The 23,620-nt window shown below is 42.2% G+C and overlaps 1 protein-coding gene across 2 annotated transcripts in view; it reads left to right on the forward strand.

Annotated features, from left to right (window-relative positions):
* LOC145286082 (CTP synthase 2-like) overlaps positions 1 to 22,960 on the forward strand; it is a 73,623-nt gene extending 50,663 nt beyond the window's left edge. Inside the window, exon 16 of one of the 2 annotated variants that reach the window (XM_080134753.1) lies at positions 21,725 to 22,331. In XM_080134753.1, the coding sequence (XP_079990879.1) occupies positions 21,725 to 21,990 (266 nt within the window). In that variant the 3' untranslated portion in view covers positions 21,991 to 22,331. Of the gene's footprint in view, positions 1 to 21,724 lie in introns of both variants that reach the window. The other variant, XM_080134754.1, reaches the window with a different exon arrangement.
* Positions 22,961 to 23,620: the final 660 nt, after the last annotated feature.

Here is a 23,620-nt window from a genome sequence, read left to right on the forward strand (position 1 = left end):
CAAGCTGTTGAACCAGCCACAGCAACATCAGCTGCCGCGGCCAATTCCACAACCAATGCCACGAAAACAGCGGCAGCAGCAACAGCCAGAACAGGAGCAGCAGCAACAAAAACGGCTGCAGCAACCAGAACAGCAACAGCATCAACCAGAGAACCAGCAATTAGAGGAGCAGCAACAACCAACGGTCCCCACACCAATTGAGACGGGGACCAAGCGAAGAAAACACTGCTCCTCTGAGGATGAATCTGCTAGCGAGAGGGAGAGGAACTCAACCTCACCACTCCCTGGTTCATTCAAAAGAATAAAAAAGAAAAGCAAAAAAAGGAAAGGGGAAGAAAAGGCAGCCCCCACTCCCTGTGAGCATACACCACCTCTAACAACAACACAACCCACTTCCACCTCCAAACCACATACTGCACCAACACTAGACACCGCACCAACACCAACACCAGACGCCACACAGACACTCGTCCCCACACAAATGCAAATTGAGCTGCCATCCCAGAAAGAAAAGAATGAACCCGGGAGGGGGAGAGACCCTTCAGCTTCTCCCACTTACGGACTCACTCCAACAGGGACCCTCGCCCTCGAAACGAGGAAGGAACTTTGTTTTGTAGACCCCCAGTCTGTGGCAATGGACTTACCACACCGGCAGAGAAAAAGTTTAAAACCTCTGCTGGACTGCCAACAGATAGGGGGAAAAGACGTTAATGTCCCCTCTAATTTCCCGGACGCCCCACGGCTAACAACTTTCGTCAGGCTTTCTGAGGCCTGCAAGACCAACGTGTGGACAATGCTGGAGGCCGCTGAAGGGGCTGGTCCGGGAATTGAACTGATTAGGAAAAATGATCCTTCCCTTGAGGAACTCGCAAAACAATGCAAGGGAAGGGTCCCAATGTTGGTCCATCCGTCACTTTATAGGGCCCTTAAATTGACTTACCCTTTGGATGTCGGCGGCATTGTGAGAGAAGGTCAGGACATGAAAAACCTGACCACCTTGAGCATTGCATACAACGTCGGTGTCCTTTCCCCGGCTGACTTCGGAGCTGAGTGTAACACACCTTAAGGTAGGTACCATGGCTTTGAATTTGGCTAGTCTGAATGCGAGGGGCTTGAGATCATCGGGCCAGGCGGCTCACCTCCGTCACGACCTCTTGTCCCTGGGAGTGGATGTGGCTGTGATTCAGGAGACACATTTCGTTTCTTCTGTGGACTGTCAGATGCTGGCCCGAGACTTTGAGGTTTTCTCAGCATATGGCAGCCCGCGGGGGAAGGGAGTCTCCTTGCTAGTTAAACGTACCCTTTCCGCGACGGGCGACGTTGTCTATAGAGATGCGGAGGGCAGGCTGGTCGTGGCAGATATTGCCGTAAAAGATTCTGTGTTTCGGGTGATTGCGGTTCATGCGCCCAGCACCGCTCGTGAGAGGGTCTCATTCTTCAGTCAGCTTGACGCGTTTGTAGATTGTCGGAAGCGGGTAGTGCTAATGGGGGATTTGAATGCCATCTTAGACCCCGACATAGATAAGGTAGGAGGCGGAGCTAGAAGGTCGGAGAGGTGCGAGTCCAGCCTGGCTGATCTGATGGTTAGATGCAGACTGGTCGACAGGTTTCGGGTCGAGCATCCAGGGCGGGAAATGTGGACGTGGACCAATAGCATTTCCTCCTATCCAAATACCTATTTGGACAGGATGTTAGTTAGGAGAGACGAAGTAGACTTCCTATCCTGTCCCACGTTCACTTGGCTAGGCCAGACGGACCATAAATTAGTTATGGCCCGGCTGAAGCTAGGAAATAGGCCTAAGTTAGCGGGGTACTGGAAGTTAAACACCTCCCTTCTGGAGATACAAGACTTCCGAGATCAGGTAAGAGAATTGATTAAAAAGGCACTAGTGGGGCGGTTACCAGGAGTAAGTGGTAGTTAGGTCTCAAAGCCAAGATCAGAAGCTTCTCCGTCAAGTATGCCCAGCGCCTCGCACTAGATAAGGCCAAGACGAAGAAGCAGCTAGAGCAGAAACTAGCCCAGGCTACGGGGGAGGGTGATAAGGTTAGTCAGGAACTAGCTAAACAGGACCTTCTACGCGAGACTAGCGAGCGTTATGAATGCCAAGTAGTTAGAGCTAGGCTTAGAAAGATAGACAATGAAGCAGTCAATTCTGATGCAAACGTGCGCTGTGAGGTTTCTAAGCGTGGCTCGGAAAATACATTGCGAAAGTCAGACATCCGGATGAACGCACCCTGGAATCAACTCGGGAGATCTGCGAGGGGTTTTGAGAACATTTCAAGGAGCGTTTTACGCAGCGGCCCGATCTTCCGGTCCTTGAGTTTAGCGACTATTTGGCCGACTCTCCCCGCCTCGAGGCGGCTGGTTGCGAGGGCCGGGTGACGGAGCGGGAGGTCTTTATTGCGCTGAAGCAGGTCAGCTGTGACAGATCGCCAGGACTTGATGGTCTGCCATACGAACTGTACTTGAGGCTGTCGCCCATGTTTCTGCCTCTTCTGACGGATATGTTCAACCATTGGTTTGCTCAGGGATCCATCCCAGGCAGGTAACCAAGGGAGTGATCACATTGCTGAAGATAGGTGACGGGCATGGAGGGGAAGAGTTAGACGACTACAGGCCCATAACTCTGCTAAACACAGAGTTGAAGATTTTGGCCAAGGTCCTGTCGAATCGGCTGCAGGTTGTTATCGACGAGTTGGTTGAACCGGAACAGAACTACGCTGTGAAGGGGAGATCAATTCAGAACAACTTGCACCTGATCCGCACGATCCTAGAGGGGGGAATAGATGACGACACAGAAGCCGTGCCAATCAACTTAGATCAATCCAAAGCTTTCGATAGGGTCGACCATCGTTTCCTGGCATCTGTCTTAGAGGCCGCCGGTTTTAAACCGGACTTTTGCAAGTGGATCTCCATAATGTATCGACAGCCCATGGCTGTCGTGCAAGTCAACGGAAAGCGCTCGAAACCCTTTGTTATCTTTCGGTCGGTTCGTCAGGGTTGTCCGCTGTCGCCCCTGCTCTATGTCCTGGCTTTGGAGCCTATGCTCCGCAAGATGTCACAGTCTTCGTGTCGGACTTCAGAGACATTGAGGTCGTGTCGGAGGCACTCGCACGGTACGAAAGAATCACGGGGGCCAAGATAAACCGCAGCAAGTCGGTAGGACTGCGGTTGGGCACCTGGAGTGGCAACGCAAACCTCCCGGTGCCCTTCAGCTGGACAGATGGCCCGGTCCGGATCCTCGGCGTGTGGTTCGGACCGGGTCTCCAGCTTGACAAGAATTGGTTGGAGGTACGGTCAAAGGTGGAGGCTGCAGTCAATTCGTGGCTTCCTAGGAAACTTTCCTTAAAGGGTAGAGCTGAGGCGTGCGCTACTTACGTCTTTCCTCTCATCCTTTACCGACAAGCCGTACTTCCCTTGCCTGCACAACACCTAAAAGCTCTTGTCAAACTCTTGTCCTCGCTCCTTTGGGACAGAGGAAGACACTGGGTGAGCAGACAGGTCTGTATTCAATGTCCGTGTGAGGGAGGCTTGGGAATGCCGGACTTGAAGTGTCATCGAGATGCTGAGAGGCTGGCCTTCCTGAGCCACTATATGCAAGATGAGCAACCGTGACACCCCGTGGTTACTGCCACCTTCCCCGACCTCGTTCTCGACCCTTCCATCGAGAGCCGTCGCAGGCCGCGGGGAGAATCTGGCTACATGAAAGAGTGCCGAGCCGCGCTAAAACGACTACCAAGGTCCAGTGACCTTATGACTGCTACCCGTAGGGAACTCTACAGGGATCTAGTGAAGGGGGCCGCCGACGACCCGCTATGTACGCGTTTGGGGTGGCAGCAGAGTGAGATTCGCTCCGCGTCAGGTTCGAGTCATCTGAACAATTCGGAGTTCTCTCTGACCTGGCGATTGGCCCGAAATGCACTTCCACTCAACAACATACAATTCAGTTCCGGGTTTTTGGAGTCGCCTGATTGTCCCCGTTGTGGGACAACGGCTGTAGAAACTACTGATCACGCTTTCTTCGATTGCCGCGAACTCCGCCAGTATTGGTCGTATGTCAGCGAGGTGACGGCTCGCATCGATCCTGAGCATCCTCGCCCAATTACTGTATCCAGTGTTGTGGACAACGTGAGGCCGCCGTGGGACCGGGAAAGGCAAATGGTCTACGTTACGATCCTGGCCGTGGCGAGAATGGTGATTTGGACGTCGCGTCTGCAAGGTTGCCGAGAGGGTGTTGTCTTTTTCTGATCAAGATCTGATCGTTTTCTTTAAACACCAACTACGGGTGAAGATCAGATGTGATAGAAGAAGGCTGCATCGCGCGGCATTTCACAGAAGATGGATACATGTGGCAAGTCTGTGTGTACGAAGAGGAGCAAAATTTAAATATGTGTTCCCCGCCTAGGTGTGGAACGCGCAGTTCTGTAAAGTAAAATTAAACAAGTAGCCTCTCAGCTAGCTGAGTGTGTGTTCCATCCCTCCCCGATTAGGAAGCATCCAAGATCCCCATCCCCTCTTACCTGTAATTTTTGTTTTCACCCCTTCCTCTAAATTTTACCCATCTTGGAGAGAAAGAATTACAAACTAACCCCCATCCCCTACCCACAAAATTTTCTTTTCTCCATTCACCCCCATCTAGAGGGCATCCCCACCTAGAGACTGACCCGCAGAAGCCAGGTTCCTTTTACAAACCTAGTGGAACGGGCAGTCTATCAACTAGACGGGGTTGGGAGGGTCCTACTAATCACCTTTTGTTTTTTGTTCCCCCGCCCTCGACACAAATGAATTATTGTACCATTTTATTATCTTTTTTGTTTTTACACGTCAATTAAAAATGTTTTAAAAACTGGGAGTTAAGTAGGACGTCCCCCAATATTAAAGGGTGAATGCGGCATTATGGTGAAAGAAGATACTAGCTGGGAGAAACTTTTGATTTTGTTTAGTTCTGGAGTGACAAGGATGACCAACGACCCCCAATATCCCCCCTTTTGAGTTGGCCATGTGCCTAAGTTTTTTGTTCATCGTTGATTTTGACTGTATTTTTAACATAAATAAAAGATTTAATATCTCAAAGTGTAGTATCTGTTCTCTCAGCTACAAAACTTTGAACGAACCACCACCGGGCTTTCGGGCTAGGTTAAGGTGTTTTTTCATACTAACTTTTGTTAGCAAGGACCGACCCCCTCCTTTGGGAAGTCAGGACCTAAAGGACCGACTTCACATTTGTGGGAGCTTGGACCCGAAAACCGATCCCCTTTTTTGGGAGACTGGAATCTCGGGACCAACACCACTAGCTGGTAGTTGAGACCTGCCTTTGTTGTTTTTTGCATGTTTTTCTTCGTTCCGGTCTCTTCCCTCTAGAGACAGGGGATGGTCTACTTTCTCACCACTTAATTGCCTGAGCAGCACTCTGACCTGCCAGGCCAAAACTTTGTCTATTTTCGCTGCTCTCCCATTTGATCGAGCAGACAGGGTTCTCTTTCTCGCTTCCGTTGAGGTAGTTAGTAGGGTGACGTGGGGTAGGGCGGGTGTTTCGTTTTTGCTCCCCTCTGTGGGCAGAAATGTCTATCCCCTCTCTCTCTTAATTGCGACGTGGCACTCTGACCCGCTAGCACCCACTGCATTTTTCTTCTCTGCTCTCCCCCCTCGCGGGGGGATTTGAGCTGCTAACCCGACATCTCCATGAGGGTAGGTCAGAAACACTAATTTCTTCTGAGTCCCCTCCTCCCCCTCCACTCCCTCAATTCCCCTGGGTTTTCTTTTCTCCCTACTATACTTTGGTCCGCGTCAGCGGCCAGTGCTACCGCCACGATGCCAGGCAGGAGGGGTACGTCACCCCAAATGCACAACATCACCCATGCAGACGACTCCCCATGTGAGGGAGCTAATGCATCTCCCGGCAAGACGGCGCCAGAAGACAAGGTAGGGCCCCAGCGCGCGGCGACCTTGAAAATAGATGAAGGGGTCGGGCCGCAGCCCGCGGCGACCCCTGGAAAACCACCTGCAACTGCTGCTCCCCACGAGGTCAGCCCATCGAAAAACGCAGCTGCCGAAAAAATGAAGGGGGGAAAGCAACGGAAGCTGCACCTACAGCATCCCAAGTCCCCCAACTAGCGGACGGGTCTGCAAGACCATTGTCACCGGCTCCCCAAGAGGGCAACTCCACTTCACCTGAAGAGACAGCGGAAAAAACAGAGGAGCTAGTCAAGGCAACCCTAGCCTCTCTAAAAGCGCCGTTTGAGGAGGAAACCAAGATCCCACCCCACAGCACTCCCCAAGAGGGCAATGACGGGAAAAGGAAAACCCAGGTGCAGGTAAACGCGTCGACCAGTTCCAACAAACGCAAACTGGTAGCAGCGCCCCCCCCCCCACCTCTGCGACCGCAAAAGCCGCTGCTGGGAACACATCCCCAAGAGGGGAGGCACCTGCAACCCTGAAAGAGAATGCCACCCAGCAGCAGAAGGGGAACGATCCGGAAAGCAGAGAAATCCAGCAGGCGATGGCATGTGCGGACTGGCCAACTCTGACTGGTAACAGTCAAACCTCTGGCACCGCGAGCCCAAGAACAGTCACTGAGCAGCCAACAGCCTCGCCTACGACTCCTGTCCTTGGACCAGCAGACACCCAACCGGAGGGAGGATCAGCATGGGGTCCTAAAGAGCAACAGAACAGGATGAAGCCAGAAGACTACAAGGAGCTCTTCGACTCCAAGTACAAACAATACATGGAGGGGAACACCATCCAACCTCTCCCGGGGCAAGTCGAAGGCTTGGAGAAGAGGATCCTCTCCTTCATCACGTCAGACACGAAGACGAGGGGTCTGACGGGTGTCAACAAGGACACCATGCTGAAACTTCTGTTGGAGCAGAACATCCCAGCCAGTTACGTCTGCAGACGGAGCTACGCGCAATGGGATGTGCTGCTTCCCACCCCCGAAGCCGCCGACAAACTGTCCAAGACCACCCACCAGAGCAGGAACATCAAGCTGCAGCCGGTGTACCTCAACAAAAGGAGAGCAATCGTCTCCGCCTTGAACGTCCCCTGTTACATGGAAGCCATCCTCAGCCAGTACGGGGATGTCAAGGAGGTAACACCAGACCGGGGACTACAAGATTCAGATGGTCCTGGACAAGGCCGGCTTCTATGGAATCCCGGCGACACTCAGGTTTGGGGACTGGACCTTTTCGCTAATAGTGGAAGGGAGAAAGCCCCACTGCTGCCAATGCCAACAACAGGGGTACATGGCCAAAGACTGGCCCAAAAAGCCCAGGAATCCACCCAAGACAACGGGCAAAGAAGCAGCACCAGTTAAAGCCTCCACTCCCGCTCCGACCACAAGCCTCCCAGAAGCATATACAGGTTGGGTGACGGTCACTAAAAAAGGGAAGACACCCCAACAGTCATCCTTACAGTTACAGACAGTGACCAGAGACCAACCCGAAAAACCAGAGGCCATGGACACACAGGCACCCCCCTCCTCAAACAAGAGGAAATTACAAGAGTCTGAGGAGGAGTTAGTGTCTGAGGAAGAGGAGGTAACGACAGTACCGACGAAACTGAGCGCCACAGAAATCAGGAGGGCCAGAAGGAGGAAGAGCAGGAAGACACGCGCCGACCCCCCTACCCCTACTGAGAAAGATAATGCAACAGACTCACAAGTTGAGCTCCCCCGTCACCCCACTACGTCAGCAGCCCGAGCAACTATCCCCCTCCCCAGATCTCGCCAAAACCCCCAGAAATCCTTCACCACCCTCATCCTGTGAAAAACAACCCCAGCAAAGAACTGTGCCAACTACTCCCACTCCACCCCCCTCTCCCCCAACCTAAAGGCCCCCCCCCTTCCCCAACAACGGCGGTTCGCACGGAGCGAACCAAAAAACTACCATTCCTGCCAGGAGGTAGAATATGCGAGCTAGACCCGCACCAAACAATACCGGATCTCAAAGGACAGCAAAAGGTCCGGTATAACAAGCTGAGGGGTCTCGCCTACGTTGATGGCGACAGCGTAGCGGACCCAACAAAATTCAAGGACGCTCCCATGTTGACCACTTTTGTCAGGGTCAACAAGGATGCTAGGACTCGAGCCCTCTGGGCTATGATCAAGGCAGCAAAGAATGCGATCCCTGGCCAGCAACTGGTGGACAGGGACCATCCGTCACTGAACAATTTTTTCTTTAAGTGTGAGGGCAGAGTCTCTGTGTATATCCACCCCTCATTCTACAGGGCACTTAAACTAGCCTTCCCCCTGGACGTGGGAGATGTGGCCAAGGATGGAGTACCCTCAGCAGAATTACTTACCGGCAGCCTCGGCCAGGCCTGCCACGTCCTCACTGCCAAGGATTTCAGACCTGTCTGTGACACTGAATAAGGTAAGTGAACATGGCTTTGAACTTGGCTACATTTAATGTGAGGGGCATCAGGTGTCGAAGCAAGGCCTCGTGTGTTGTGAGAGACTTGGTGTCCCTTAAGGTAGATATTGCCGCTATCCAGGAGACCCACTTTATTTGTGACGAGGATTGTCAGGTGCTGGTGAACGATCACGATGTTTACTCAGCATATGGCAATACTTATAGTCGTGGCATCTCCTTGCTAGTGAGTCGCACCCTGTCAGTGTCGGTGAATGTTGTTCACGCAGGCGAGAACAGGCGGCTAGTTGTTGTTGATGTTGCCGTTAATAGTGTTTTTCGGATTGTCGCTGTTTATGCTCCCAATTCTGCTGTAGAGAGGGCATCCTTTTTTCGACGGTTGAAGGGCTTCTTAGTGGATCCGGAACGGTTAGTTTTAATGGGTGATTGGAATGCAATCCTTGATCCCAAAATAGATACGGTCGGGGGGGGGGGGGTAGTGGGTCGGTGCGGTGTGACAGCACTCTATTCGACCTGATGGCCTCGTGCGATCTCGTCGACAGATTCCGTCTGGATCGCCCGGGGCGGGAGATGTGGACGTGGCATCCTGTAGTGCCTTCCTATTCGAGTACTTACTTGGATCGGATGTTAGTTAGAAGAGGCGACATAGACTTTCTATCGTGCCCCACGTTCCACTTGTTAGGACACTCGGACCATAAACTTGTTATGGCCCGTTTGAACTTAAGTGCTAGGCCTAAACTAGCCGGATACTGGAAGTTCAACAGCACCTTGTTGGAGTTGGAGGACTACCAGTTGAAGGTTACAGAATTAATTCAGCGGGCTTTAGTGGGGGCGGTTACAGGGAGTAAGTGGTGGGTTAGTCTTAAGGCCAAAATTAGGCGCTTCTCTGTCCAATACAGCCAACGCCTCGCGTTAGATAAGGGTAAGGCAAAGAAGCGCTTAGAGGATAAGCTGATCCAGGCGGTGGAGGGGTGGGACCCCCTAGAGGTAGCACTAGCTAATCAAGACCTCAGCTGCTTGGCCAGCGAGCGGTATGAAGGTCAAGTAGTTAGGGCTAGACTAATGAAAGTTTCCAACGAGGCTGTGAATGTTGATGCTGTTGAGCGTAAGGCTGCTTTAAGGCGTGGTTCGGACGGGTACATTCGTAAAGTACATAACCTGGAAGTACACGCCCTAGTTTCGACTCGGGAGATCTGCAAGGGGTTTCGGGAGCATCTATCGGAGCGCTTCACCCAACTCAGGGTCGAGGAGTTTGGCAGCTATTTGGCTGACTCGCCTCGCCTCACGGCGGCTCGGGCGGCTAGCTGTGATGGTCTTGTTACTTAACATGAGGTCATTACTGCGTTGAAGCAGGTCGGCTACAACAAATCCCCAGGGGTTGATGGTTTACCCTACGAGTTCTACTTGAGGCTGTTGCCCATGTTGGTCCCTATTCTGAAGGATATGTTCAACCATTGGTTTGTTCAGGGTTCCATCCCTGGACAGATGACCAAGGGAGTGATCACATTGCTGAGGAAAGGTCAACGGCATGGTGGGGTGGAAAATTTTGACGATTTTAGGCCCTTGACTCTGCTAAACACAGAGTTAAAGATTTTGGCAAAGATTCTTGCAAATCATTTGCAGGTTGTCATCACTGACTTGATCGAACCAGACCAGACTTATGCTGTGAAGGGAAGATCGATTCAAGACAATTTGCATTTGATACGCTCGATCATAGAGGGGACAGAAGACGACGCCGAAGCCGCGCTGATCAGTTTAGATCAGTCCAAGACATTCGATAGTGTCGACCATCGGTTCCTGGGAGCTGTGCTATAGGCCGCCGGATTTAATCCGGACTTCCGCAAGTGGATCTTTGTCCTGTATGATAGGCCGACGGTAGTGGTGCAGATCAACGGTAAGCTGTCGGAGTCATTCGCTGTCTCTCGGTTGGTCCGTCAGGGTTGTCCGCTGTCACCTCTGTTGTACGTCCTGGCGTTGGAACCCCTCCTTCGCAAGTTAAGGGACGAGGCGGCTACACCAGTCCTGCGCAGAATAGCTATCCCTGGAGGCACACGAGCCAGAGTTTCCGCGTTTGCTGATGACGTCACCGTGTTCGTGTCTTGCCACATGGACGTTCAAGCGGTGGTCGAGGCGCTCGCTCGATACAAAGAAGTAACGGGGTCCATCTTCAACCGCAACAAGTCTGTCGGCCTGCAGTTGGGGGCCTGGAGCGGGATAAACTCGCTTCCAGGTATTTTCAGCTGGACCGGTCCGTATTCTCGGTGTCTGGTTTGGACCGGGACTTCAGCTGGAAAAGAATTGGTCGGAAGTATATGGCAAGGTCAAATCGTCGGTGAAGACTTGGATTGGAAGGAAATTGTCCTTGAAGGGTCGGGCGGAGGCGTGTGCTACATACGTCTTTCCGCTCATCCTTTACCGATTGTCTGTACTTCCTCTCCCTGCAGAACGACTAACCCGCTTACAAGGGCGCCTCGATTCACTATTGTGGAACGATGGTAAGCATTATGTCTGCAGAGAGGTTTGTGTCCAGAGTCTGAGCGAGGGAGGCCTGGGTCAGCCCAGTCTCTTGTGTCATAAAAATGCCGAGAGATTGACTTTCCTGGGTCGTTCGCTTGAAGAAGACGCTCCTTGGATCCATGTGGTTGAGAACTCGTTTCCCAATCTCAAACACAACCCCTCAGTAGAAGGTCGTCGTAGACCGAGGGGGGAGTCTAAGTTCTTCTCCGAATGCCGGACCGCTCTTAGAGCTTTGCCGGTGACCAGTGTCCTCGATCAGCCAAGAAAGAAACTTTATCGGGAGCTAGTGGAGGGGACCGCGAAGGATCCACTTTGTAGGCGGATGGGTTGGTCGATGGAGGTTGTCCATTCTCGTTGGAGTTGAGCGCTGGGACAGGAGATTCTGAACAACTCGGAATTTTCCCTCACCTGGCGACTGGTCCAAAACGCGCTGCCCCTTCTTGACGAACTCTGCCGGTATAAAGAACATACAAGGGGCTTCTGTCCGCGCTGTGACGAACGCGAGCCCGAAATGATCGGGCACGCGTTTTTTAGTCGCAACCGGATCCAGCTCTTATTGGAGTACGTCCGGGGGGGGGGGGTAACAGCTCCCATCGATGCCGAATGTCCGCTCAATCTTGACAAAGCCGCCATTCCCTAGGGAGGAAAGAATGGTTTTCCTGGCGATCCTGGCAGTAGCGCGCATGGTGATTTGGATCACGCGCCTCAAGTTGGTCTGCGAAGGGACATCTGTTCCGGATCGGGATCTGATCATTTACTTTAAACATTTGCTTAAAGTAAAGATCAGATGCGATTGGAGAAGGTTGCCTAGAGTGGAATTTGACAAGAGGTGGGTGCACAGCACTAGTTTGTGCATCCCGCTTAGGTTCTAGCTAAGTCATTTTAAGAAAACTCTTGACTGGTGGTACAAATGAGATCCTGTTCCCGATTTTATTTTTTGGTACTAGAGAACCTCTGAGTCTGCCCATTCCCTTTGTGCCACATCCTTGTTTTTTCAACATACCCGGTCACTCCCCTACTCAGAGGTCACCTTCCAACCCCCCTCCACCCGTTGCTTTGTTTTCTCCCACTTCCATTAAGGTATTTTTCCCAATCCCCATTAGGGATCGCCCTGCTTGTTTTCGGTTCCCCGATTAGTACAGGGGGGTGTAACTAATAACCCAGTAGGATTTATTTTTTGTTTTTGATATGAACAATTTTGATTAGTTTTCCCCACTCCACGAACAATCTTTCACTTAATTCAAAAACTTTTTATTTTCTAATGAAATTGAATTTTATTTTTTCACACATGCACACACACACACACACACAAAAAAAAAAAAAAAAAATGGATACACAAACACACAGACAACTGTTTATAAATTGTAAATATGTTTTTGACTCTTAAATGCTGGGGATTTATTAGTTAGATTAAGATCCATAGAGTGAATGGGGTATTTTGGTAAATGTTGCCAGTCAAGAGTAATACTCCAAAGTCTACATTTCTTACTTTTAATCACTTTAGTCACAAAGACCCTGAACCCTTCCCCTCCCCAATTTCTTGTAGGGCTTTGTGCCTAATTTTGTTGTTTAAAAATCTTTTGTTTTTTACTTAATTGTATTTTCAAAATTTTAAAAGCAATAAAATATATAAACAGGATCAAAGTGTAGTATCTGTTCCGGCCGATACTGCAAGCCAAGATCATATGTGGGGGCGACCTCACATATAAGACCTTGGTCAATGAAGGGGCAACCCTTCATACCAATTGTCACTATCCAACTCCCCTACTCCCCGGGGAGTTGGTCCCCATTTCCCCTTCACTCCTCACATTAAAAATCGGCCTTGTGCCTAATTTGCTCGGTTGGGGAGCAAATAAATACCTTCTCGGCATTGCGCTGGGAAAAACCTCCAGAAGCAATCAGCTTTGATCAGACACCCCTCCCCAACATCTGTTGGGGGAAGAAACAGTTAAATTTGGGTAAACAAACCCAAACGCTGCGTGACTTCTATTTGACCTTCTTAATTAGGTCAAATGGAAGCAGCAGAGTTAACTTTTATTGCGCACGCCTCTTTTTATAGTTAAATAACCTGCTTAACATTGTCTGTTGTTGCCGGTGGCACAATGGTTAACGTAGCAGGTTTTTTTGTTTTTTTTCACACATTAATTTCCGACTCAAGGGTACATGTTCGATTCTCATACTTACCTACCAAAACATTTTTTTTTTTTATTTAACCCCCCCCCCCCCCCTCCGGAGTTTTGATTTACCTCAAGACACCCGGGCATCGCTAGTTAATTCTAAATGACAAATTTTCTGAAGGTTGAAGATTCAATCCTTACTACCATGAAATAATAATTTTACCTAAATAAAAAAATTGTTTATGCATTCTAATTGGATATAAAAAAATTGTATTCTCAATATTACATACTGACATATTATAGCGAAAAAATAATTTTAATTATAAAAATAGAAAAATAATTTTAAGTAAAATATCAAATTTATTAAATAATGCAGTTTTATTGTATTTTTTAATATTGAAAAGTAGTTAGACTGCAGGTATCTTCCCTGGATCCTATCATTTTGACAAATTCTAATTCTGAAGTTTGAAAATTGATTTCTAGTATAATTTTATTTTTTCATGTTTGCCAAGTTCATGTGGATGCAGAAGTTCAAGTTTTAAAATAATTGCAGAAATTTACTTCCTTGATTATGAAAAATAATTTTAGAAATGTAAATATGTATATTTTTTTATTTATTTTATTTAATTAAATTATTAAATTACTTTTTTCTTTTTTTTTTTTTTTATTAATAAAAATAATTAAGAAAAATATGTGCAAAAAAGTTTTTTCGATTGTGTGAATTCTGTATGACCTACTGACTTATTTCACTTGTCTTCAGTTATGCTATTTCATATTTAAAAGTGCCCTGTCGGTGGGGCATTAGAATACGCCAACTGCCCCCCTGCAGAGGGTAAAAGTCCCTCAATGGGGCTACCTGTTGGCCGTAGGTAGCAACCCATGATGCCTAGGAAAAGAATCCTGGTGGCTGAGCAACTGATGCCTAGGGAAAATAAAGTTGCAACACCCCGCTTTGGCCTTGTACTAGTCTAGACGGGCGGTCAGAGAGGCCCGATCCGATCAATCGGCTAGTCATGTCAAGCCCTAAAACTTACACCGAAAATGTCAACTATAACATTTAAAAAAATAAATAAATTTAATCTAAAGATAATACATCTTATTACTACAAACATAGATAAACCAGGTAAGTGTTAGAAGGCGATGACAAGGGTCAATCAATTGATGGGACAAAACTACACAACTGCTCCCTAACCAATGTTTCTATCAAACTGGGAAAGAAGAAACTAAAGGAGAAAACTGGAAATGATAGAACAAACTCAATCGAGTATATCTCTTTTGTATCCCTGGGATGAAAGGGCGAATGGGTTTTCCCCCTAACATCTCCCAGTTTCGGGCTCCGAGGAGGGTGGGGAGCAAAAGAGATGAAAATCTAAAACTTCCATGGATATAATAAACCCAAACAAAAAACCCAGAAACCAAAAAAATAAAACAAAATCGAAAAAAAAACCCACTCTGACAACCAGCTCAGACAGTGAACAAGAACATAACTATGAAATAATTGATAAAGAAAAATACCCAAGATTCATAGTAATCAAAACCTTAGAAGGAAAAAAGATCAGCGATCTGTCTCTATTCTTAATTGAAAAAAATACTTTCTCAAAACAGCAACCCAAAAACAGCAAAAAAAAAATGAAAAATGGCAATCTACTTGTCACAGTAGACAACTATAAAGACGCAAAAAACATCTTAGAGATGGAAAAATTCCATATCTATAAATGCAAAAGTTATGCCCATGAAAGATTAAACACATCAAAAGGTGTTATAAAAGTGAATGCCCCAACGAAACAAAATGCTCAAATTGCCAAGAAAAACACCCAGCATACTCTAAAATATACAAAATCTTCAAAAAAGAAATAGCTGAAATAAAATACAAACAAAACGTATCCTTTCCTGAAGCAAGGAAAATAGCAAGCTCTCGACAAAAAATAAACACTTATGCAGACATCACAAAAATTTCAAATCAAACAAACCAAGACCTACTTTAGCTAATCTCCAAACTCCAAAATCTAATTGAAACTTTAAAAACTAACGAAAACAACAAGAAACAAATACCAGTATCTTCTAAAACTCAGTCAAATGATCTAAAACAAGTCCCAAAGAACAAAAAAGAACCCGAACAACAAAAACCACAAATAAACCGTGAAAGATCCAAATAACGAACAAGGACAAAAGCAGAAGATAAACATACAATATCTGGAAAGATGGAAACAGAACGGGAAAACACAAATCCTCTTTCCAAAAACCAAAACAAACAAAAAACAAATAATATTAATCAAAAATGAAAACAAATTTGAATTGATTGAAATCGAGTCACAGGAAAACGTCGAGCTCCAAAAACAGAACTGACTGGGAAGAGAAAATGGAGACTGAGGAACCAAGCAGTTCAAGTAAACACAAAACAAAAACCACTCAAAACACAACAAATCAATAGAATACTAGATATAAAAACTTAACCAAAAAGAAAAAAAAACGAACTTACTTATGGAAATGAATAAAAACATCGTACAGTGGAACGGCAGAGGCATAAAACCAAACTACGAAGAAATCAAACATATAATAGCACAATATAAGCCCAGCATAATCGGCCTACAGGAAACTCTTCTAAAAGAAACGGACATCATCAACTTCAAAGGATACCACATTTACAATCAAACAAATAGATCACAAATAGATAACCGACCAATGGGTGGCACCTCAATTATAAAAAAAAAAACAGATACCACATATAAAATTACAACTCCAAACAAACCTTCAAACAATAGCAATTAAAGCTACGCTCCACCGACCAACAACTATTTGTTCAATCTACATTCCACATAAACTAAATAAAACTTAAATTGAAGATCTGATAACACAACTCCCCACACCTTTTATATTAATGGGGGACTTCAACGCCCATAACAAAATGTGGGGACGTGAGAATATTAACCAAACTGGGAAAATCATTGAATCATTACTGGAATCACCCGAAATAGCTATATTTAACGACAAAACACACACATACCTTCACCCAGGCACAGGAACAACATTAGCTATCGACCGAACACTATGATCCCCCACAATATTTATGGACTTTCAATGATAGGTACATAACGACCAGTGCGGCAGCGATCACTTCCCAATTTTTCTCAAAACCCAAGAACCTGCAACAGAAGAAACAAAACCAAAATGGCAAATCTATAAAGCTAACTGAACTGAATTTAACAAACTTTGTACAAACCTAATTAATCAAGAAATAGTTAACAAACCAGATCCTATGTTAGCCTTCACCAATATACTAAACGAAATAGCAACCAAGACGATCCCAAAATCTTCCACTAAACCACACCCAAAATCAATGCCATGGTTCACAACAGAATTTAAATAAGCAATAACCAACAGGAAAAAAATGCTAAAACACTTCAAACAACATCCTACAAAACCCAACCTCCAAAAATACCTACAAGCATGAGCAAAAGCACGCTATATTATAAAAAAAGCAAAAAACCTGGCAAAACTATATTTCGAAATTGAACAACACGCCATCAAAAAAAAACATAGGAAATAATAAGAAAAATAACTGGAAAAAACTTTTAACACCAATAAATAATATAAATACACCAAATGGTAGACAAATTATAAACAAAAAAGAAATAGCAAACATAATCGCAAATGAATTCAGCCAAAACTCATCATCCAACCACTACTCCCCCAAATTCCAAAAAGTATAAAAACAACGCAGAAAAAGAAAAACTCAATTTCACATCCAATAACAAAGAATACTATAACATCTCTTTCACTATAACAGAACTAAAAAATGCAATTCATAAAAGTAAAGATACAGCTACTGGTCCAGACGACATCCACTATTAATTTTTAAAACACATGCCAGACACATCTCTCAACATCTCTTACAGATAATTAACATATGGTGGACTAACAATTTCCCAAAACACTGGCTCGAATCCAATATCATCCCAATTCCTAAAACAGGAAAAGATCACTCCAACCCTACCAATTATCGTCCCATCGCCCTAACAAGCTCTATATGCAAAACAACAGAAAGGATGGTCAATACAAGACTAATTTAGAAAAATATAATCTCATCTCTACACACCAAAGCGGATTTAGATAAAATAATGACCAACTTATTCAACTAGAAACATATATTCATAACGGTCTAATAAGAAACCATCACATGGTCTCAATCTTTTTTGATATCGAAAAAGCGTATGACACCACGTGGAGGTACGGAATCTTGAAAGATATTCATAACATGGGAATCAGAGGAAACCTAGCAAAATTTATCCAAGAATTCCTATACCACAGAACATTTAAAGTATGCTTAGGAAATATAACATCAGATCAATACACACAAGAAACGGGGGTACCACAGGGTAGTGTACTATCTGCCACCCTTTTTCTAATTAAAAGCAACGGTATAATCGAAAATTTAACATGGGATTCGAAAAAACACTATTTGTTGATGACTTTTCAATAACTTGCTCATCACACAATATGCTAAGACAAATGCAACATTGTCTTAACAAAATAGATTATCGGGTTAACCAAAATGGATTCAAAATGTCCAAAAACAAAACCACATGTATCCACTGTTGTAAGAAACGAAAATCCCACCTTGACCTACAGCTCAAACTAGCTGGGAAACTAATACCAGTAGTACAACATACCAAATTTCTAGGGATCATTTTTGATAATAAACTAAACTTCAAGGAACACATTAACAAATTAAAACAAAAATGCTTAAGAACAATAAATATCTTAAAAATAGTATCAAAACTAGACTGGGGAGCAGATCAAGCTACAATGCTCAAAATATACCGCTCGCATATCAGATCCAAGCTGAACTATGGTTGTGCCATATACAGCTCTACTTACAAATCCTACAAAAACAAATTACTAACAATACAGAATCAAAGTTTAAGACTTAGCCTGGGAGCCTATCAAACTTCACCAATGAAAAGCCTGCATGTAGAAGCCCAAGAACTACCCCTGCATTTAAGATGGGAAAAACTAGCGTTACAATATGCAACAAAATTACAAAGCAACCCCGAAAACCCAACATACAAAACTACCTTCAACCCACAATGTACAAACTTTTATTCAGGGAAACCAAAAGGTATACCCTCCTTTGGACACAGAATTAAAGAAATAATACATCAAATCAATGAAAACCCAACAATATAATTACTCAAAAAATAAATGACAGACCACCGTGAACATTACACAAACCAAAAACCGACCTAACACTTACTGCTTACAAGAAAAACATTACAAGTAATATAACAAACAGAAGCAACTTCGGAGAAGTAAGAGAAAAATACACAGAAATACATAGAAATATACACCGATGGGTCTAAAACTATAAATGGAACAAGTGCAGCATGCACAGATGGACAAAATCAATATCAAATACGACTGCCCAACGAGGCTTCAATATATACAGCCGAGCTGCAGGCCATCAAAATAGCTCTCTGACACATCAAAAACATCAATGAACAAAAATTCATAATATATAGACTCCCTATCCTGTATCATGGCCCTTGAAGAAAAATCTAAACACCCTTTTATCACAGAAATTATACAAGAATACAACGAAATAACCGAAAAAAACAAAAACAATTATAATAGTCTGGATACCAAGCCATGTGGCATCCCAGGAAATGAAAAGGCAGACAAACTGGCTAAAGAAGCCACAAACCACCAAATTAAAAAAATTAAAATACCACACACAGACCTAAAATGAAAAATCAACGAATATATAGAAAACAAGTGGCAAGAGGAATGAAACAAATGCACTGCAAACAAATTGCACGAACAACAACCGATAATTAAAAACGAAAAACAAAAAATTTTTAAGGGAAGAAAAGAAATTGTGCTAAACCGAATACGACATGGGCATACAAAATTAACTCATTCCTACCTAATCAAAGTGAAGGAAACACTAAATTGCACACTCTGCAACCAACAACCAACAATTAAACATCTACTGACGGAATGTAGAAAATACAAACACACTCAGAAGAAATATTTTAAAACAACAAGCATTAGAAAAGTTTTCCAAGAAGTGGAGCCCCAACAAATCATAAACTATTTAAAAGAAACAAATGTATTTAAACTCCTATAAAGTAAACAAGTAAAATTCAGTTTAGAAAAACAAATCTCTTACAACTAAAACAATTTTTCGGAAAACCTAAAGCATCTTGCTTCAAAAAATAAACTTTTCAAGAAACTTAAAATATTTTTACAAGAAACTGAAAACCTATTATATCAACAACTTTTTTGGCATTAATGACCCTTAGAGGTTGGAATGCCGTTAAACAAACACTCACACACTCAAATTTAAAAATTGTCCACCAAGAATATACTATAATAGACATGTTTTTTGTAAAAAAAAAAAAAAAAATCTATCTATAAAAGTGAACGTGTCTGTCTGTGTACATTTCCCTACGCAATAACTCTGTCAATTTTTAGTCTACAAACTCGAAATTTGATATACAGGGTACCGAGATATGGGAAAATCTATGATCGGTTTTTGGCCAGAAATTTTGCTGTTAAGGGTTCAAAGTTCAACGATTTGACCTTTGAGAACGCTACCAAACTTCTCCGACAATTTTGGGTCTAAACACTTGAAATTTTAGATATAGGTTCCTTGCACATGGATCTAACTTAATAACTTGATTTGAGCCCAAAATAATAAATTTTAAGGGGTCATAATAGGGGTCAAAGTTTAAAAAAAATTGGGCCTGCAGGCTCTACTAAATTACTCAGACAATTTCTGGTCTAAACATTTGAAATTTTACATAAAGGGTATTCAGAGATAGGGCAAGCTTTTTAATCAGTTTAGGTCAAAAATTTGAGCTACTAATATATAAATGTATGTATGTATGTTTGCATGTCTGCCTAAAACTTTCGACAAAGGCGACGAATTTTCACAAAATAAGTATCGTTTTGAAGCTCGACTCTTCAGACGAAAAATACCGAAAAATTGGCCAAAAACATTAATTTCTTCACCCTCAACTCGGCACTTTTCTAGGGGGGGGGGGTCTTTCAACGATATTTTCGAAAGTCATCCTCTCCTTTGTATTGTCTTGCCTTAATTAAAACCTACGTCACTTCAACAAAGATGTTGGGTTTTTTCCCCATTCTTTTCCTCCTTTGCAGTATGGGTTCGAACCTGCCTTTCTACTACAACTGTTTTTTTTTGCTCAGCACGCACCTCCAAACACCCGGGCAACGCCGGGCTGAAATGCTAATTTAAAAAAAAAAAAAAAAAAAAAAAATAGTTCTAGCAGATCTTCAACTCTTTTTCTGTAAGTTTTGGATGTTTTTCTATTTTTAACATGACATGTCAGTACATAATGGTGTTATTTAAAATGCAATTTTGGATATCCAGTTATAATACACAAGTACCAAAAATATTTAAGATTTTAATTCCAATAGACATATATGAACATAGAAATATTTAATTTCTTATAAACCTAATTTTGCAAAACCATTGCTAAAAACCTATCTTTCTTTGGAGATGCTATTTTCTCACTTGAAGAACCTCAATGTGTTTGTCTTACCCCAATTAACATATGTTGATAAAATGTTAGTACTAATTTCACACATAAAATCTTATATTTTAATTTCCCAATTATGTCTCATGAAACTTTTTTGTATATAAAGGTAATTTATAAAAGACAGTACAATGCAGAAATGTAATAGACACAAACCGAAGCAAATTCAGACATAACTATGGAATGAGTTATGCAAATTTGCTTTTTTTAGCTTAACCTATATAAGTATGTTTTATGTATATTATAGAAATTAAGAAAGCCAAATAACAATGTATTTTTCTCCAAAAATAAATTGTTTATCTTAATGAATAAACAAGCTTAAAAAGTCTTCCTCACATTTGATATTTTTTTGTAAATCATTGGATAGTAATCCATGGAGGTCTTAATCATGTTTGGTTTAAATGTCTTTTTTGCTATACGTGGCTACATGTTATGGGTCAATAAGAAAAGTATTTGCACTTGGAAAACATTGTTTCGTATTTGAATTATAGAAATTGGAAAGTTAAAAAGGTTAAACTTGAACATTTTTATAAGTCGAAAGCTTATTTATTCTTATATAATTCAAATGTGAAACAATGTTTTTCAAGTGCAAATACTTATATATATTATTTCCTTACTTATATCACTGTGGAATGGAAGTATATTTTGGGATCATATGTTCAACTTTAATTCAAATATGTATATAGAAGCTGTTATAAACAATAGTTGAGTACGCAAAAATTGAGATGAATTATATATATATATATATATATATATATCAAATCCATGGTAAGTTTATAATCCTAATGTAATTTCAGTATTATCTTATTTTAATGTTTTCATCATTACATGTATTTATAATTTTATTTTGAATTCAATTTTGCTTATTCTCTGCATTCTAGCTGAATCTGTTTTTTTTTTTTTTGTTTTTTTTTAATATACCTAATTAAGGGTGTCCCCCTTAATTAGGTATACTAAAAAAACGGATTCAGCTACTCATACTTTCATTTTAAATTTAATCTTACTGTGTTCTGGCTGGATCAATTGGTTTAATTTAAGGGAGACAACAGTTACACCTCTACATTGTATTGCCTTCTATAAATTACTTTTCTATACACTTGCTAAACAATGTTTCCAGCAAACTACATTGACCTTTTTTTATTTATTTTTTATTTTTTTCAGATCATCCTTATTTTGTGGGAGTGCAGTATCACCCAGAATACATATCACGTCCCTTAAAACCCTCACCACCATACTTAGGTTTGTTATTAGCAGCTACAGGAAAAATAAAATCCTTTTGCAATCGTGGGTGTCAACTCTCGCCAGAGATATCCTATTCAGAACCCTCATCAGATGATGAAGAGGAGGAAGAGAAATTGGTGGCACCAGCAGTTGAATTAAATTCATTATCGAATCTTGAAAATGGTTTAACAGATAGTGATTCTTAATTTGAATTATCTATTTTTATTTAATAGGTTAAGGAATTTAAATTTGTTTTCCTGTTACTATGATGAAGTCATAACTAAATTTCAACTGATGGTAGGATCTTAAAGCATAACTTGAAAGATAAACATTCTCTTTAAAAAGTTATAAATTTCTTAATGTCTATTTAGAAGTGCAATAGTTTGAAATAACATTAAATAATGATGGCATTTCCTTTTTTTTTCTTTTTTCTGGGGAATGTCTTTTTCAGGTATAATTGGATGAACATCAATTATATTTGAAAAGGAAATTCCTTTTGATTTAAAGACTTTAAATGTTCCAACATTATTCACGTAATCTAACCCTGTGTCCTCCCTTTTCTTTAATGATAATGTTTTTTTTTTTTTTTGTTTTTGTTTTTTTGTTTTTTTTTAACTATTTTCACTCAGGATAATTATTGAACACATTCTTCTATGGTGAAAAATTTGATAGATATTTCTCACCATTTTAGAATTAAAAAAAATGTATTTCATTGTTTTAATAGAACGGTCTTTTATAAAATCTACTTAAACTGATAAAGATGATCCAATTTAGTAAAACTGAAAATAAACAAAAATAAACAAATTTACATTTTTAGAAATCCATCTAGTTTAAATTTCTATAAACCTACCTACATAAAATTAGAATTCTCATAAAATGTAAATATTTTGTGAAAGTGCGATGTAGCCTGACATTGAGTAGAATTCTCAAAAATGTCAAGTGATCTCGTGCCACTTTCTGCAAACTGGAATTTTTCAGATTTAAAGTCTTCATTTCATTATAGTAACATTTGAAGAGTAAATAACTCTCTCCTCTTCAATATTATCTCAATATTTTGCAAATTGCTTTCTTTTTCTTCTCCCCCCCCTCTCAACACATGTACCCATATTTTTATGTAAGATAAAAAACTTTTTTTTTCTTTTTTTAATATTCTTCAATAAAATTTTTTCAAAATCTCAGATTAGATATCAAAATATATTCACTTTATCATTCTACATTCACAACACTTGAGAAAATGTTTGCATAAGAACATTGAAATATCTCTAGTTTTTTTTTTTTTTTTTTTTTTTTTTTTTTTTTTTTACTTTTATTACTGCTAAAAAGCCTTTTGGAGTCAAACGGGTATGGAAGTGTTTGATCTGCAACAACTAATTGAGAATTGGAATTTGTAATAATTGCTCAACTAAAAAAAAAATTCCAATTTTATTTCCAACATATAATAATATTAGTATTAAAACTTGGTTACCGACTAATCTTTATACTTTGGATGAATTCTGAGATGCTATAAATGTAATGCCTTTCTTTGAAAAAAAAAATAAATAATAACCAGTTTATTACCTCCAACAAAGCAGAGGTTATGTTTCAGTCAAGTTTGTGTCCACATCACTTAACCAAACTAATCGTCACCAAACTTGGTAAAAATATTGTTCATCGTTTAACTGAGAACAAATTTTATTTTGAAATCTCAAAGTCACAGAAAAAGTGAAAGTCACACTTAGTGATAACTTTGGTTCTCTTGTAAAGACTTGCGCTACCTAGCCCATGTTGTAGCTTGAAAATTCAGATTTCAACTTTGGATTTTTCCAAATTTGATGTATGAATCTGACGTTCTTTGAT

Source organism: Euprymna scolopes, chromosome 10 (assembly GCF_053919585.1).
Source record: "Euprymna scolopes isolate OS-2025 chromosome 10, ASM5391958v1, whole genome shotgun sequence".
NCBI classification, from domain to species: domain Eukaryota; kingdom Metazoa; phylum Mollusca; class Cephalopoda; order Sepiida; family Sepiolidae; genus Euprymna; species Euprymna scolopes.